Genomic DNA, 16,671 nt, shown 5'->3' with positions numbered 1-16,671 from the left:
TTTTCTCTCTGAAGTTGGCCACCATTTCTCCGGTTTTATGTTCAGAAGCAAATGATTACTTCCAGATCACTCCTCAAAATAATACTCTCAAAACTAGCAGCTTCCCAAATTAAACATGAATCATGATATGAATTAACTATTTATAAAACTTTTAACACACTCACAAACAAGTAGGTCATATCTTAATCACAAAAGTTTTAGGCAGGTGAGAAAAAATGCTGTAAACAAAGAACGCTTTCAAAAATGGAAGTGTTAATCATTTATTTTCATCAATGAACAAAATGCAGTGAATGAACAAAAGAGAAATCTAAATCAAATCAATATTTGGTGTGACCACCCTTTGCCTTCAAAACAGCATCAATTCTTCTAGGTACACTTGCACACAGTTTTAAGAAGCAACTCGGCTGGTAGGTTGCTCCAAACATCTTGGAGAACTAACCACAGATCTTCTGTGGATATAGGCTTCTTCACATCCTTCCTCACTTCCAGTACTTCTTTCTCTTCTTTATGCTGAAGATAGTTCTTAATGACTTTGGCTGTATGTTTGGGGTCATTATCCTGCAAAACAAATACATCTGGGGCCAATAAACAATCATTTATATTTCTGAAAGCATTCTTTGTTTAAAGCAATTCACACCTGCCTAAAACATTCGTACAGTACATAGTATATGTATATATACATTTATATATTAATCTTAATGGTTTATTAATCTACTGAGACTTTGTATTTAATCTTACTCTAACTTTTTAAATGACACCATGAACACATTATGCATGAGCTTTTTTATCAAGAAAAACATGTATGTCTCTATTTCTAAATCACATACTAAGGGGGAGTAATACATTATAAAAGTGCTCTGACCTTTCCCTCCTGCCTGTCACCAACATTTCCCACTACTGAAGATTCGTCAGAGTATTTCTGTAAGTGGCATGACACAGAGCTGTACTGAAAGTCTGAGGTGTACAGCCCGTGTAACATACCAGTTTACACTCTCACAAACATTTCCACGTATTTATAAATCATCCAGTGCTATTAGACTGTCATATACAAGTTTAACTTTTAAACACGAAGGAAATACTAATGAAAACTAAACACTCAAAATTAACACATTTATATTACTCATCCCTCTGAAATTGACATTAATTATTCTTCAGGGGAATTAAATTTGCATTGTTTTTAAGTGTCAAATCTAACCTTACAATGGAAGTGGTAAGCCTGCATTTTATAATTTTATAATTTATAATAACCTTGCATGAGAAGTGACTGAGGATACTGAACGTAAAACTTAAAGTACAGAGCTTTAGACACCCTTCAATATAACATATCCAGTACTGAGAGGCTTGAAAATTACCATAAAGTGGAACCAAAGCCTCTCTTACATAACATAAACAAAAACTGAAATTTTTACGTTTAGGACATGGTGCTGAAATACATTAGATTATATGGGTGCTTCTGATGTATTTGTCAAACTGCTTTTTAAGCAGTAACTGAGCAACAGCTGTGATGGAGTGAAATGTTACAAAGAGCCATCAGTCTACTCAGATACTTTCTTTGCTGCTCACTTGGAACATTTAAGCAATTTCTCTCAACTACTAGAGTGCGACTTTATCAGTGTCCCTCCCCAGCCGGCTTCAGTGCGTCACCACAGCCCCTCAATAATGAAGTCTGAGCATCTATGGCAAGATGACCTCACCAAAAAGAGCCAATCTGCCACAGCTAAAAGAGTGTAATGAGGTATCTGTCATGGTTATGTGAGCGTTTTATGTTGAGATATAGTGTTGTAAAGTCTTCATTTTCATGGAAAGGCAGCATGAAAAAAATCCAATTTTATCCAATATAATAACAGCTTGTGCAATAATTCTGTCTTGGATTTGTTCTTTTGTACTCAGCAACACCTTAGAAGGTTGCGCTGCAGTAGAATTTACATAAATCAACTCCGTTTCTACAACTTTTACTGTTTATATAGTTTTTCTTAGGGCCAAATAAGTCAAGCTGATATATAAAAAACACATTCTGATTTATAATGCCATGGAATTTAATGATCCTTGTCTTTTTCTAAATGAGGAAACTTTGTTTATGACAACAAAATCATCAGTTGAAGTTATGAAATTTTGTGTGTCGATCGATGAATAGATGATCCTCGAGAGTTAAAAACTTTTTCCTCCCTAAAAAATATTGTATTAGTTAGAAATTAGGAATCAGTAATTACTACATTTTTGCTAATTAATTATTGTCCAGTTACTTTTGAGAGTCTGAAAATGGGAGACTGTATAAAAAGCAATGCAAATCCTAAACATTTCATATGACAATATAAGATTTATTAAACCCACTGCAATGAATTAAGGCTGAATCTGCACTTTCTTTATATTTTCATTGCCCGATTTAAAATCAGTGTGTTGTTGTACAAATGCAAAATTACAAAAAAATTTAATTTTTGTCCATGTATTTAAGGATCTACCTGTAAACATTTTACAAGGGCAACAACCTGCCATGGAAGAAGAATAGGAGAAATGATGTGGACTGCACATTCTTTTAGTGTTAGAAACATGCTTATGAGTCCAAGCTTGTGCCATGGTCCTCAGTATTTGACCCAGTGTTTTGAGTTTGTTATTCTTTGTTCTTAGTTAAGAGTTTTTTCTCATTTATGATTTCCTGTGTTCTTGGAATGAAGGAGTTTTTTGGTTCTTGGTTATAATTTAGTCCTCAAGTTTCATCTCCAAAAGTTGATTCTGTTCCTCCAAACGAAACGTTTCTCCCACAAAACGCTACGTCCAGATGAACAGAATCAACTTTTGGAGATTTACTTTCCTGGATGATTGAGAATGCATCAAGTCCTCAAGTTTCAGTTAACGTCTATTTTCAACAAGCATTCTGCTTAGGGTTATTTGATTTTTGAGTTTTCCTTAGTTCTTTGTCATGTCCTCCCTCATTTGTTGTGTGTCTCCCTGCACTGTGTTCCAGTGTTTTCTGCCCCTGTTTAGGTTTGTTCTGTGAGCTACCAGCACCATAACAGAGTGTTTGAGTTGACTCTCGTACCCCATGTTCTGTATTTCGGTCAAAATCTTGCCTGTTACATAACTGAACAGGACAGAGAACTGTAGAAAATATGAAGATGCTGAGAAGTGCAAAAGATTTTTGGCAGTATTTGTTTTTATTTCAGTATAATTAATGTTTTCTCATGCAAATGTGGGTCTTTTCATGCTTTACAAAGTAAACCTAGAATGTGAAGCTCAAGGTTTTTGCGATCAGCATCTGGAGAGTATTCACTGATACAGATCAGTCAATTATACTCAGAATGAGGCAATAGTTTGGGGCAGAAGTCATTTAGTGTTAGTGAAAGCATGCAGGAGATGATGATGAGAATTCAATTTAGAGCCAAAAATTGGTGTTATTTTCAGGCAATTATGTGAAATACACAATAGACCGGGAAAAGACAACAACTGTTAGTCAGAGATGGAATAACATTCTCTCACTTTATTTATCTGCCTTCCCTTCCCTGACAGACACATACTCCCCAGTGAGCTGCAGTGATATCATTTGGAAGAGTTAACTCATTCAGATCATACCTTGTTGCAGTGCGACATCCATCACATCCATGAGCACCGAGCCACTCCCAGCTTCCTACATCAGTGTATTTTCTCATGACTGCGTTGTGCAGACTTTGATTTCTTTGAGGCAGAAGGATGAAATTCATGACATAACTGCTCTTAATTGGAGTAGGCCTAAATGGTTTTTTTTCTTACAAATAACTACAGTAATGATGTAAACTATAGCTTTTCAAACATAGCAAAACTTGTTGTTCAAAATGTGATTAGAAAATTAATAAAAGAAGTTAAACATTTAAACAGATGTGATATTCTTTTAAATGTAACATAAAAATTACAGTTTTCTTTGAATATTGAGTCTAAATATCTGTGTGACTTTGAAGACATGCTGTTAATCACCCACTACTTCCCCCATTAAATATCAGCATATTTACTCCTAATTGAGGTGACAGTTATTTTCTCTGCTCTGTTTATAATATCCTCCAAGTTTAACATCGTCATCAAGTCTGGAAGTCAAACATCACTATTTGAGATGTGGACGGTTTTTGCATCCAAACCTCATTTTGGTTATCAACTAATTTAAATAATTTTCAATGTTTTTTTCAGTTTTGTTTCATGTATTTTATTTAGCATACAAATAAAAAGTTAATTAATTTATTTATTATTATTATTAATTAAGTACTGAAAAATACATCTGATCTGTTCAATAAACCGAAATAGCTGTCAGCCAGATAGTTACTGTTGCTGGTTATTTTTAAATGTATCATAAACATACAAGAAATTAAATATAAATATTTCATTATTTTAAGTGCAAAGGATTTCATCCTCAAAAATCATGGTTGTTGTCAAACCACTGTAGTCACTCTAGGACACTTACAGTGGAACTATTATGGTCAAAGTATATTTAAACAGAGTGACTTTGCATTATTCACAGTTCTATCATATATTAGACCTTGGTGAAATGTATTCCCTGTCTAAAAATATTTTAGATTATCTTTCTTTAAAGCCATTCTTCTTTTAAATCCAATTTGTTCTGATAGACTGGCCCTCACATATAGAAGGATTGAACAGCAGAAATATGGGGATAATGCATAATTAAATTGCAGCTTTAAATAACTTTAATAGATATTCAAAAACATTTTATTGCTACAAGACATAATATTTGTAGTATTATGCAGTATTATTTATATCCTCGACATCTCTGAGCCTCTTGCTTTCCTTTCCGAAAGCTTTCACCTTACTGGAAGCCTCAAGTGCAAATTTACCAATAGTCTCTAATAGTAAATGTCCCTAAAGAAAGACATAAACAACTGAGTTTCGTTTTATTTATTTATTTTTCATCTTCATATATCTGTATATACCTAGATTTTCTACAAATACTATTATTTTATTTTTTAAATTATATTTTATATTAATTATATTATATTTTTAATTTGTGGCTGAATTACTTACATAAGACATCCTGATCGTCACAGTCTTTCATAGTAATGTCCATAGCTCTGACGGAGGCAGCCTATCAGCTGTCAACATATCGCCTCCTCGCTGCTGATTGGCTGACTCGTGGAGGAATGGGATGTCGGGACAGCAAAGATGTCCGCGCTCATTTGAAAACCTGCTATAGGCGAATACGGAATTTGCCACTTGTTTTTATGTTTGTAGGGTGACAACGTTGTGCTCAAGCGAGACGCATTGAAAGGAAAGATAAGGACTCCGCGACAAGGGCCAGACTATTCCTTATTATCAGGTTAGCGGCTAAATGTCTCCCTGTAAGCTGAAAGCTAGCTGCAGCTAACGGTAGCTAGCATGCTAGTCGGGCCGTTTCAATGGTGTTTAGTGTCAGCATGCAGACTCATAGCTGACTGTCAAGTTGTATATTTATGTAATTTACAGCGTCTTAGTGTCTGTAGAGTACCGAACTTTGTTTGGGGGAGTTTTTGAGGTAAGAACTTCCAGCTAACTTCTAGCATGTCGCGTCTATCAAAGTCAACAGAAACTTGCTACCGTGGAAGTCCTGTGGAAATTGTTAATGAGATTTCTATCCCCTACTATGTTGACCCCTCTAACGGGATAGTTTTAGTAATAGTAAAGGTCCAGTGAGCCTGCTTCAGCCAGCTAAGTTGTCGATGTGTTAATAGAGAACATTATTTAGCCACCAGTAATGCAATCTGTCCTTCAGTCAAGTAAATTAAATAAAGTTATTTACGCAGAGGAAGTTTATTTACACCTCATCTTATACTCACTGGTATTCACAGTACTTTACAGATAAGCTACTGATACAAGTAATGTCATCATTAATGTTATAAAGAGAAAATGACAGAAGAGAACAGTTTATGTGAAACTCTTTGTTCTTAAGTACTACAATAAACTTGTCTCGAGGATCTATACTTTATTTTTTATCGTATTAAATAATGGATATGAATACTACAGCTAAACGGACTGGTATGGCGCAAATTGGTGATGCTCTTCAGTTGTATTGTGTCTGAAAAAAAGTCTTGCTTGCTTTTAAATACTGTTATTTATACCTCAAACTCTGTTCTTCCCAGAAATAATGCTGATATCTGAAACTCATGTCGGAAGTCGTGTATGAAGAGACAGCCACGATGATTGCCGCAGGGGAATTGCAGTCATTTGTCCCGTTTGGCCGCGAGCACTGCAGGAACCATCCAAACGCCTTCAACCTGCAGCTCAGAGAGCTCCAGCCTGCCTCCGAGCTGTGGGCATCAGATGGTGCTGCTGGCCTGGTGGGGTCCCTGCAGGAAGTCAGTCTGCAGGAGAGAGAGAGGGTGAGAGTGTCTAGTATTATGATCTATAATTTTTCATAATAGGAGTGGGCCATCTAACAGTCTTATTTAATGGATAGCCTGAATTGTTCTCCTGACCTGCTCTTCAGAGGAACTGGTGTGTATTAAACAGTAAAAATATAAGAAGGAAAATGGTAAATAGAATACACCTAAAGGATTTAAATTAGTTTTTTCATTAACATATCTTTAATTACTTTCAATCTTTAATTCATTTTTTTACACTAATATAGTCAGTGCAATTGTTACAACACTGCTGCACTGCTTTCATGAAGGCAGTACTTAATGTGTTGTTAAGCTCAAATGTGGTTTTGATTTTGTTTTTGTGTTGATGTGTTTTGAATGACAGGAATTTTGGCAGCTTAGGAAGGGCTGCAAGGGAGTCAAAGAGGAAGATGTGGAATTTGAAGAAGAACTCTATGCAGCAGGAAACGTGGTTGTCTGGAGCCAGGGTAGTAGGGCTCAAGCTTCCAGTGTATATAAGGCCTTCACTGTTGACAGCCCAGTGCAGCAGGTCTGTTTCTGATTGTTTTGTGTACTGCATGGTCTCTCATAATTGTGCTTGTCCATTCTCATTTCTAAGTGCAAATTAGGGACCATTTTGTTTTCTGTCAGGAATCAGTATGGCTTTTGCTTTACTATATAGATTGTATATCGTCCACGATGATTGTCAGGATTCTGTGCTCTAAGACTTGAAACAGTTTTTTTTTTTTTTTAAATTATCTCCAGGCCTTGTGGTGCAACTTTGCTGCTCCTCACAAGAAGAATGATGGTACTGTGTCTTTTTGTGCAGTTTTTTGCTTATTCATATTGCAGTCCTGATGAACAAAACACAGAATGTTTTTAATGTTTTGCAGAGGAAGAAGTGGAGCTCACAGTGTGTATTGTCCAGAGTAGCTGTGTTAATGTTCACACCATGACTGGAAAAGACTTCATCTCACCACTGCCCTTCCAGGTGAGGTATAGAGCAATATTAATGGGGAATGTTTATATCCAGAGAAAGAGATGGGTCTACACATGAGCCACAAAATTCTTTTAAATCTGTGTGACTCAGTTGGACCTCCACTACCTAAACTTCCACCTCAACACAGATGCAAGCTGACATACAGCAGTAACTGCAGGCTTCTTTGTGTGTCTCCCATGTTCCAGAACACTGCTGAATAAAAGGATAATTTGATTAGTGGATGCATAAGTCTCTGAAACGTTACCCCACCTCGCAGCTGAACTAAAACCACACAACCCACCACGTTTGGATTAGGGATATTTCTCAGAGCCATTATTGGTTGACCATTTTCTGGTTAACCAGTAATGATAGAAAATTTGCATCACTGATAGTGGGAAGTAAGTGTGTGTGAGTTGTGTGTGTGTGCATAGCTATGTGTATTTAGGAGTGTCTTTCACTCAGTAGTCTGTTGCACACCAACAAAATATAATTTGATTTAGGGATGTGTTTTCAACGTTTGAGTTTTGTTTTTTTGTTTTTTTAAACTTGAGGCATGTGGAGTTCGTGATAAAGCATTTGATATTTTCTTACGGGAAAGGTTGGACATACACTCTTACTAAATAACTGAATTTAATAAAGAGGCAAGCAAACCGTGGGTTGGTGTTGTGAGAAAGGCAAGAAACACCTTGTGAGAGCCTTTGTGACAGGAAGAATCCCCACTGCTGTGGTGTCCCTGACACTGAAGCTCTCAGGGTGTTGCACTTTTCTTAACCTTTCAGTGCTGTTTTTAAGTGGCAGAGAATATCATTAGTATTAGTTTCAATAGAAAGTTATTCAAGATAATTTAAAAATAGTACAAGTAACTGTTTTTTTTTTTAAATAAGAATTTTAATAGCTGAATTAGAAGCCACTTGGTTGGGATGTAAAATGCAAAGTTTTGTGAATATTGTCAGTTTTTCAATATTAATTTATATAAGGCTGTATTAAACTACTCTAGGAAAGCAAAGAAAACAAGTGGCGCATCTAGCCTTAAAATAAATATCTGACAGAGACTTTATTCATGATTGTTAGACAAAATTTAACCTAACTATGAATTTTATTATTTACTGGTCGTGATGGATATGTGTAAACAGAGTGCAGTTTTTTGTATTGTTTTAAATGCAGATCAAAATATTGAACAGTTTAACATTTAAGGGGGCAACATGGACACCCAAGTTTGTGAATGCAATAACTTAAGAATGAAGTCACATAGGATTTTGAAAATTATACCATAGGTGTATCTACTAAAAATCTTGTACTAGTTTGAATCTCAGAAACCTTGACCTCATGAGAACAAGGCGATGTAAAATTTGGAAATTCATACTTCTACTAAGAGGCTGGGGAGTACCATCGGCTACCATCAGTGTTATTAAAAATTGTTGATACCAGACATCTGTTAAAAATGTTTCATGAGTCTGCACTGTCTTTTCTTTTCAAGGTGTCAAATGTGTGGGCAACAAAGTTTGGACTTCTTATGGAACGTAAAAACACAGCAAATGATGCACAATTCAGCCCCCCTGGGTATATGCTCACACTCTGCACTTGCAATCACATGCCTTCACAAGTACATGACACATGTTTCGATTAATCAATGCATCCATGTGAAATAATGTTGTGACAGACATTTCTACAATGATAACAGCCTCACAAAGCTACACTGACCTACATAAACAAACATAAAACAGTGCAGGAAGTATATAACCGAGGGATTGAGCTCTTTTTTTTTTTTTCTCCCCCCCCATACAGGGAACCTCTGCCCACAGTGTTCAGCATGCTGCATCCTCTAGATGAGATCGCACCAGTTGTGTGTAAACCTGCAGGTATGAGACACTGATCTTCTCAGAATGAGATCTTGTGAACTTATTTCATGTTTTTCCTGAATTTGTGCATATTCTTTTTTCCAGGCCTGTTTGAAGGCTCCCGTGTGCAGTATGTGTCTGACTCCGCCATGAAGATAGTGTTCACCTGCTGTCAGCCATCTATAGTTGTATCATATGACACAGTTCAAGGAATACACTCTGTCTGGACTCTGCGCAAAGTCACACATGATGTGAGTGATCATGAATACACACAAACACACTAAAACCAACTAAGTTCTTCCTAAACTAGAGCCTTTTAACCCTAACAGGAACGCTCTACAGTCCTGCGGTGTTCGGCAGAACCGGTTGGGACACCGTTGGGTCTGATGGCTTCAGGGTTTCTCACTTCTCATTTGCGGAATGTCTCCCGTCTTGACTCCCCTGGTGGCACTGGTCCAAGTGGGCATGGTCTTGGGACTGGAACAAGGTACTGAAAGTGGAGCAGCCTAATCAAGTGATTAGCAGACGGGCAGGAATTAGTTAGCGTCTTGTTACATTTCTGAGTAATTTCTAAAGCAAAAGTCCCACTGTCTAAAGACAGCTCCTCAGTTATTGGGGTTGCTGCTGTGTCATACAGACAGAACAATAAAGTGATACTTAATGGATTATATTACCTTAAAAAATAATTACAAGTTAAAAACTTAGAGACCAAAACGTCAACATCTGACCTGGTTACTGTTTTTCTTTCTGCAGTGCTGTTGGTTCCAGCTCTCCCCTCCACTACAGTGCTTTGCACAGCCACCAGAGCAGGATTGTCACATCCTCACCAGGAATTCATTCTCGAGTTCATTCTCCGAGTATATCCAACATGGCCGCCCTCAGGTGAGGTTAACCTAGCCAAAGAGGGCCATACTCTTTTCTGAAAGCACCTACTCATTCACTTTGTGACAACAGGTAAAATAAAAACATAATAGGTAAAAACTGAAAAATGCTTATCTGCTGTCCTCCTGTCTCAGCCGTGCCCACTCTCCAGGCATGGCAGCTCCATCCTTTTCAGGTGTGGCTCGTTTCAACACGTCTTTGCATAGCTCATCCCCCAGGGGGCACCATGGCTTGTTAGCATCTCCCAACAGTACTGTCAATGAGACAGTGTTGGTCCCAGAGATGGAACCTATCATACCTGACCTCTGCATGGAGCAGCTGTGGAGTGAGGCGGTCACTGCTGGCTCCAACAGGTAATTGGCAGCATTGAACTCTAACTTCAAAACTGTTGACCATTTTTAGCTCAAAAATCGCTCTTAAAAATGTAAAAATTGCTTTTAAGCTTGTAGCTCTTTTTTCGTATTGTAAATGTGAGACTATTTTAATCAGTAAAGGAAAAAGCAATATGCAATGAAAACTTGAATGGTCTTGCAAAGTTGTTCATTAGCCTTTAGATCAAAGTTTGTGAGCAACTTGTTCTTCGTGTTTGCATAATACACAACTTTTTTTTTTTTTAAAGACATCATTTGTATTCTATGTAATACAGTTCTTTCTGTTGCTTTAGGCTGTTCCGATTTAGCAAATTCTGCTGTTTGACATCAGTTAGCATCTCTTTTTACCATTTACAGGGAAATGAGCAGCCAGGCATCTAAAGTATTCCTGATCTCTGATCTCTGTGAGAATCACTATCTGTGTTTCCTGGTGGAATCTCACCAACAGCTCAGGTAAACAAACATACACACATCTCTGCATGTGTCCAAACATCTTTCTCCACCCTAATTTGTTGTGAAATGTGAGTTCACAAGTTAACTTTTTTTTCATGATCATTTTATTTTCTGCAGATGTGTGAAGTTTATTGAGAGCAATGATACGTCACAGCTCATCTTCCCCTCTGTCACAACCATCCCTGCTAAAGATGCAGAGCCTCTGCAGGTACATTATAAAATTCTATCATTGGAGAGTTGAAAGGGAAAGCGCAAAAGTTAAAACGGGGGAAAACACAGAATTCATTAGAGTCAAGCGTCTGTATCAAGTTTATGGTGCTGTACTGTGCTGAAAATAGCCCTTAGCAAGCTCTTCCACCTTAACAAATTCTTGCATGGGTGGTGTAAAGTTGTAAACATTGTGTAGGAGGCCTTCCTGTATTTTTTTTTTTTTTTTAAATCTTATCCGGATGATTACAAGTTTTGCAAGATATAATTAAGGATTTCCTTGCTACCTACAGGAGCTAATGTGTGTGTATATATATGAGATAAATCTCTTCCGCAGAGGATTTTGTGAAAAACTGTAATTAAAACTTTAAAAATAAAATTAAAAACTGTAATTATTGATCATCGTGGTTGTTATGTCCGGTCCATGCCTATCAAAAAAGTCCAATAGCAAAATGTTTTTTCTAGTTTAGATCAGGTAGGTCATTCTTTCCTGAAACTTTTAGTTTTCTCCATCGTCTGGATGGTAAAACTACCATGTGACCTGAGGTCTCCCAGGAAAACTATGGAGTTGGATGCTTGAATTTTGGAGCAGAAACCAGTGATTTATATTTATTCATTATCATTTCAACTTTAAGTTATTTTTTTAAGTATGCACATTTATAGGTTCTAGCATCTTGTGTGAATATTTGATAATTTTCTTTGTATTAAGTTGTTGACAGTTGGGGAAATTACAGCAGGAGGTTTTTGTTTGTTTGTTTTTTGGAGTAACATTCAATGTGTTTCTAACAATGAAATTTTGCTGCTCAGAGTATAGATGCCATGCTAGTTCTGGAGGCCTGTGGTAGTTTGGTTCTCTATACAGGAATCACCAGGGTAAGCACAGCTTCCTTTGCTTACTGTGGATGTCAATTGAGTTCTGAGATTTTTATTTATTTATTTTTTAAACGGTGTAATGAATCATGCGATTGCTTTCTTGGTTGTCACGTAGGTCAGCAAGGTGTTTGTCCCTGGACTGTTGTCACCCTCCTTCAGCCTGACCAATCACCTCCCTCACCGCAGCACTCCGGTGGAAACTGTTAGCACACCTGCTAACGCTGGCAGTAGGCATCTCCAAAGACTTGATGAGGTATTAACATGCGTTGTAAATACACTTTTCTTTGCTTTTTAAGTATGTACTGTATATCTGGTACATTTGACTCCTTTGGTTCACCTCTCTATTTTAACACATCTCTTCAGGATGCCATGCCTTCACCAGTGACAGGGCTAAGGGGTCCAAACATTAAACACCATGATGCTTCCTTTTTGGAGGATTACACATTTCAGCCAGCCACACCCTACATCAATGCCTTACGTGATCCTGTCTGCAACCGGGTGACTTTGGTAGGTTTTCTGTGTTAAACATAGATGGCATTGATCCCTTTTTTTTCTCAATAATAGGTAAAACATATGTTTTGTAATCAAGGGGGATTAACTCAGATGATCGGTCATCCACACACTCACAGCCAGTACAAGAAACAGATGATATAATCAAATCAAAGCCAAAACAAAACACAAGTTCAAATTAATATTTGGTGTCCAAATTTTTTTACTCATCAGAGTTTAATGACATATACAGAGTTGATTATTAGAAGGGGACTTTTCTGATACAAACTGCCAAAAGATGGTTGTCAGCTGTCAGTGCAGTGGAGGGTAAAAACGCATCAAAGTGAAATTTGGACTGACTGCTACTGCACCACGACAACATAGTGAGACTCTCCCTTCAGGTGTTGTTTCTTGTTTCTAATGTCTATGTGTGTCTGCACAAGTGATTCAGGCCCATTCATATTTGTGAATGACGGTTACAAAAGCAACGCTGTTTGTGTTTCTGCCTCTTGGGTTAATCCTGTCAGACTTGGTCTAGACACTCTCTTCAGCTCCAGGACTTTACATTATTCTCTAAGTTACACACCAGCCAAACATCACTGTTTCTTTCTCTTATACATCATCAGAAAGCTTTCTGTCTGCAGGCTGCTGCTCTTTTGGCTTTGCTCATTGAATTTCTGTTTGAGACCTCAATATGTCAATCCAGAGACTAATTGTTCCTAATGCGGCGCACTGGACTTTTCAAACCTCTAGCTCCTGTTGAGTTTCACATCAGGGTTTCTTTCATGAAAAGATGACAAGAACAGGACAAAACCTGCTGGAGAAAATGTGACAAGAGGTTTTGGTCTGTTTTTCCATCTAGAGCACAGCTATTCAAAATAATTGGAAATATACAGTTATGATCCTGGTGAAAGTTGCATGCTCTCAGTGACTGATTTGGTTATGTTTTTTTCCAGCTCATGATATTAGCTGTGATGCAGCTGGTAGAATAATTGGATATAACTTGCTGCAACAGAAAAATGCTGCTGTATACATAATTGCAGGAGAAGAAATGCTCGGAATTACCGCAACTTGTGAACTGATTACTCGTAAAGTATAGCAATAATAATAAAAATAAATTTTATTTATTAAAGCGCCTTTCAAGACACCCAAGGACACTTTACAATTGGATAAAACACATAATGGAAAAATGAAAAAATAAAGAACAATAAAACAAGAGCACAAGCAATTATGAAATATTAAGTGAACCCTATAATTTATATATCTTGTTGAGTTTTCTTTAGCATCAAGAAGCTGCTTCTGAGACTTGCACATCAACAGGAAGAATTGTTAGAGCGTTCATGTAACTGTTTCAGTTCATCAGTATTTCTGGGATGTCTTGATTAAACCCAGCAGAGAGAGGAAGTCATTACTTGGCAGCTGAATTTGGTTGAAGATGGGACTCTTTTGATTTGACCATTTCAACACACGTTTTAAAAAATTCTGTTATTCTGTTGTTGACTTACTGGTGTGCTTTAGGTCATTGTCTTGCTGCATCACCAACACCACCAACTCTCCCAAGTTTCAGGTCACAAAGGCCCTGAAATCCACCTGAGGTGCACCCTAGAAAGGTCGCCAGTCCATCACAAGGCTAATAGAGAGAGACAGTCCTCATTCACATTCACAGTCACACCAGAATTGGACACCAGAAATGCCTTGACCCGACATAAAGAATACAATTTAGAATTCATCGTTCTTTTAACAAAGACTCAAGGCATCCCTAACACAACTAAACCATTCTTCAGAGTTGCGTAGACGTTTAGGTGTTGTTGTGCAGTGCTATTTTTTTTTTTCACTTCTAAACTAAACATTGTTAATTTTCACCGAAGGTCCAGTTTTAGCTTGCCTAACAACAAAGCATTTTTCAAGAAGTTTTGTTAAACCTCCATTTTGTCTTTTGCAAACATGGGATGTTTTGTAATTATGTTTTTAATGGTTACTTTCTATTCTGTCCTTCAAAACTTTTCTTTTTCAATCTTTTTCTTATAATGAACAGAGGTGTTAGCAAGTTTTATTTATGGTGTGATCTTTACAGGATGTACAGGCAGAGATTAATTATAGATGAAGATCAGACTACTTATTTTATGACAAATCAATACAGGAATCTTTATTTGAAATATTTCGAAGCATTTTGTTTCAAGTTATGGGTTGAAAATTTCATGTGTGTTGCACTTTTGACAAAATGCTGTAAGATTGCCTGATGCGACATCAGTGATTGGAGTAGTGCTTGAAAGTTTAATCAGCTTAAGTTGCAGCCAGGAAGTTTCTGACTGCATGTAATTAAATGTTATTTGCTGTTGTTTAGTGTTTCTGGCGAGTCTGTCTAGTATACCCGAAGACAATGAGTTATCGCACACACCAGTTTCTTTTTTCTGTTCTATTCTGAGATTTACAATCAGGCTTTCTCTGTTGAGGTCTTTTATCAGTTTTGTGCTTACAAACAGTTGTTTTGCACTGATATGAAATTGATGTGAAATTGAACTTAAAGAGTATAATTTAAATGTATGCACAATCTGTCTCCACAATTTCTCCAGGAACTAAGCATCGGCACAATGCTGAGGATTTCTATCCCAGAGATTGCTACTTCAGACCTGGGTGAGTCACACATACATACATTTAAAAAAATAAATAAATCAAAGAAACACTCTCACACATTTAAGAGTTGACATTGCAGCCGACAGTGTTGGCGTGTACATTTTAAGTGAGACCACACACAGATCGCTTAGTCAGTGCGGTGAGGTCCTTTAATTAGGTTTGAGAGCCTCTCTGCATCGTGTCCACAGTGACATATAATCTTGATGTCTTGAGGATGCCATTATGAGGCAGACACACATGGGCAGCAAGCACAAAACATTACACTAATAAACACTTTCACAACACCAGAATAGTTTAGTTTTTTTTTTTAAATCTATTAAAGAGGATAGTTAAAAAATGTAATGTAAATAATAGATGTAGCTCAAATCTTTATATATGGCTTAACAGAATTATGTTGTGCATCATAACTACTTCAGGAAATGGAAAGGAAAGGTCGTACATGTATGAACTGAAAGCGAAATGTAATGTGTGTCTGAACCTCTGGTAATAAAATATCTGGAAACAGATGGCCTGCTATGCTGAGGTGAATTGGAAAGATGACACAGTTGTTTTTAGATCTGCAGATGCACAGATATCCACATCTGCTCTTACTGTGTAATCTCTTACACAGGCTTGATGTAAAAACTAGTCAACAAATCTATTTAGTGTTTTCACTGTTTTTAAAAAGCCTGTTCTTTTGCTAAACCATTAACATCAGTTCACAGTGGGAATAAAAATGGGGGGATCTTTTTCTTTTAAATCAGGTAGTACTAAAAGCTTTTAGCAGCTTTTATCTAAACAAATGTGAGGCAGCATCTTTGCCACTGCTGATGAAACCACTGTTGCCACATCTTTTTCTTTTTTTGGTTAAGATTTTCACCTTTTGGCTTTACTGAAATGTCATTATCCTTTCAGTTGTTTAAAAGTACCTGCGGGGCGGGGGGGGGGGGGGGGGGGTTTAATAACATTTCACAATTTTAAGATCCAACAAACAGATTTGCATAAAATATTTTCTTGCTATGTTGTACCACAACAACCTTTGAGTATCTAATCAACATTTTTAGATAATCACCCAAAGGTATTAACTTAAAAAAACTGAACGCCTTTTTTAACTTTAAACTTTCCAAACTTTTCCAAAGATTCTGACTGTCTGCTCTGTCTGCTTCGTTTTCTTATGTAAGATTTTCCACATGAAATGGAAAATTACTGTTTGTTTTTCTGGAAAGTCCACTCAGCTGGTAAAACAAACTCTATGGTATAACAGCAGACAGACCTATTCATTTCCCCGATGATTTCATTTCCCAATAGCACATAGTAGCTGATGACCATGTACTTTGTAATAATTAAACTAAATTACAGATATTTTTTTTCTAACCAATTAACTTTGAGGTCAGCTGGATGATTTCATCTGTTGTCTACCACTAGTGGGTCTACTGTGACCATGAACCTTCTCTTCTAGCTTTTGTTAGGTTTTATTTTTAAAGCCTTCATTGTCACTAAGCAGTGTGTATCACTCTTGCTGCCTTGTGTACCTGCCTTTGTGTCTTGTTCATATGTTGCTCTCCATTATTTTGTAATCGATCCTGTAGACAAGGCTTTCTTCCTCTAATGAAATGGCATTTAGCTACCTCTTTCTTGACCTTTCCAACTCTGGGTGT

General features: G+C 37.0%; 1 protein-coding gene across 1 annotated transcript in view; it reads left to right on the top strand.

Moving 5' to 3' along the window:
• Window positions 1–5,130: 5,130 nt before the first annotated feature.
• anapc1 (anaphase promoting complex subunit 1) overlaps window positions 5,131–16,671 on the top strand; it is a 58,387-nt gene continuing 46,846 nt past the window's right edge. The window contains exons 1-17 of the mRNA XM_063491695.1: window positions 5,131–5,290; window positions 6,090–6,329; window positions 6,694–6,858; window positions 7,074–7,116; window positions 7,202–7,299; window positions 8,765–8,847; window positions 9,073–9,146; window positions 9,231–9,376; window positions 9,455–9,612; window positions 9,879–10,007; window positions 10,142–10,360; window positions 10,736–10,831; window positions 10,949–11,039; window positions 11,846–11,911; window positions 12,027–12,164; window positions 12,275–12,418; window positions 14,974–15,034. Of these exons, the coding sequence (XP_063347765.1) occupies window positions 6,114–6,329; window positions 6,694–6,858; window positions 7,074–7,116; window positions 7,202–7,299; window positions 8,765–8,847; window positions 9,073–9,146; window positions 9,231–9,376; window positions 9,455–9,612; window positions 9,879–10,007; window positions 10,142–10,360; window positions 10,736–10,831; window positions 10,949–11,039; window positions 11,846–11,911; window positions 12,027–12,164; window positions 12,275–12,418; window positions 14,974–15,034 (1,927 nt within the window). The 5' untranslated portion in view covers window positions 5,131–5,290; window positions 6,090–6,113. The remainder of the gene's footprint in view (window positions 5,291–6,089; window positions 6,330–6,693; window positions 6,859–7,073; window positions 7,117–7,201; window positions 7,300–8,764; window positions 8,848–9,072; window positions 9,147–9,230; window positions 9,377–9,454; window positions 9,613–9,878; window positions 10,008–10,141; window positions 10,361–10,735; window positions 10,832–10,948; window positions 11,040–11,845; window positions 11,912–12,026; window positions 12,165–12,274; window positions 12,419–14,973; window positions 15,035–16,671) is intronic.

Source organism: Pelmatolapia mariae, linkage group LG13 (assembly GCF_036321145.2).
Source record: "Pelmatolapia mariae isolate MD_Pm_ZW linkage group LG13, Pm_UMD_F_2, whole genome shotgun sequence".
Taxonomy (NCBI): Eukaryota; Metazoa; Chordata; class Actinopteri; order Cichliformes; family Cichlidae; genus Pelmatolapia; species Pelmatolapia mariae.
This window is presented reverse-complemented; position numbering and strand designations above follow the sequence as displayed.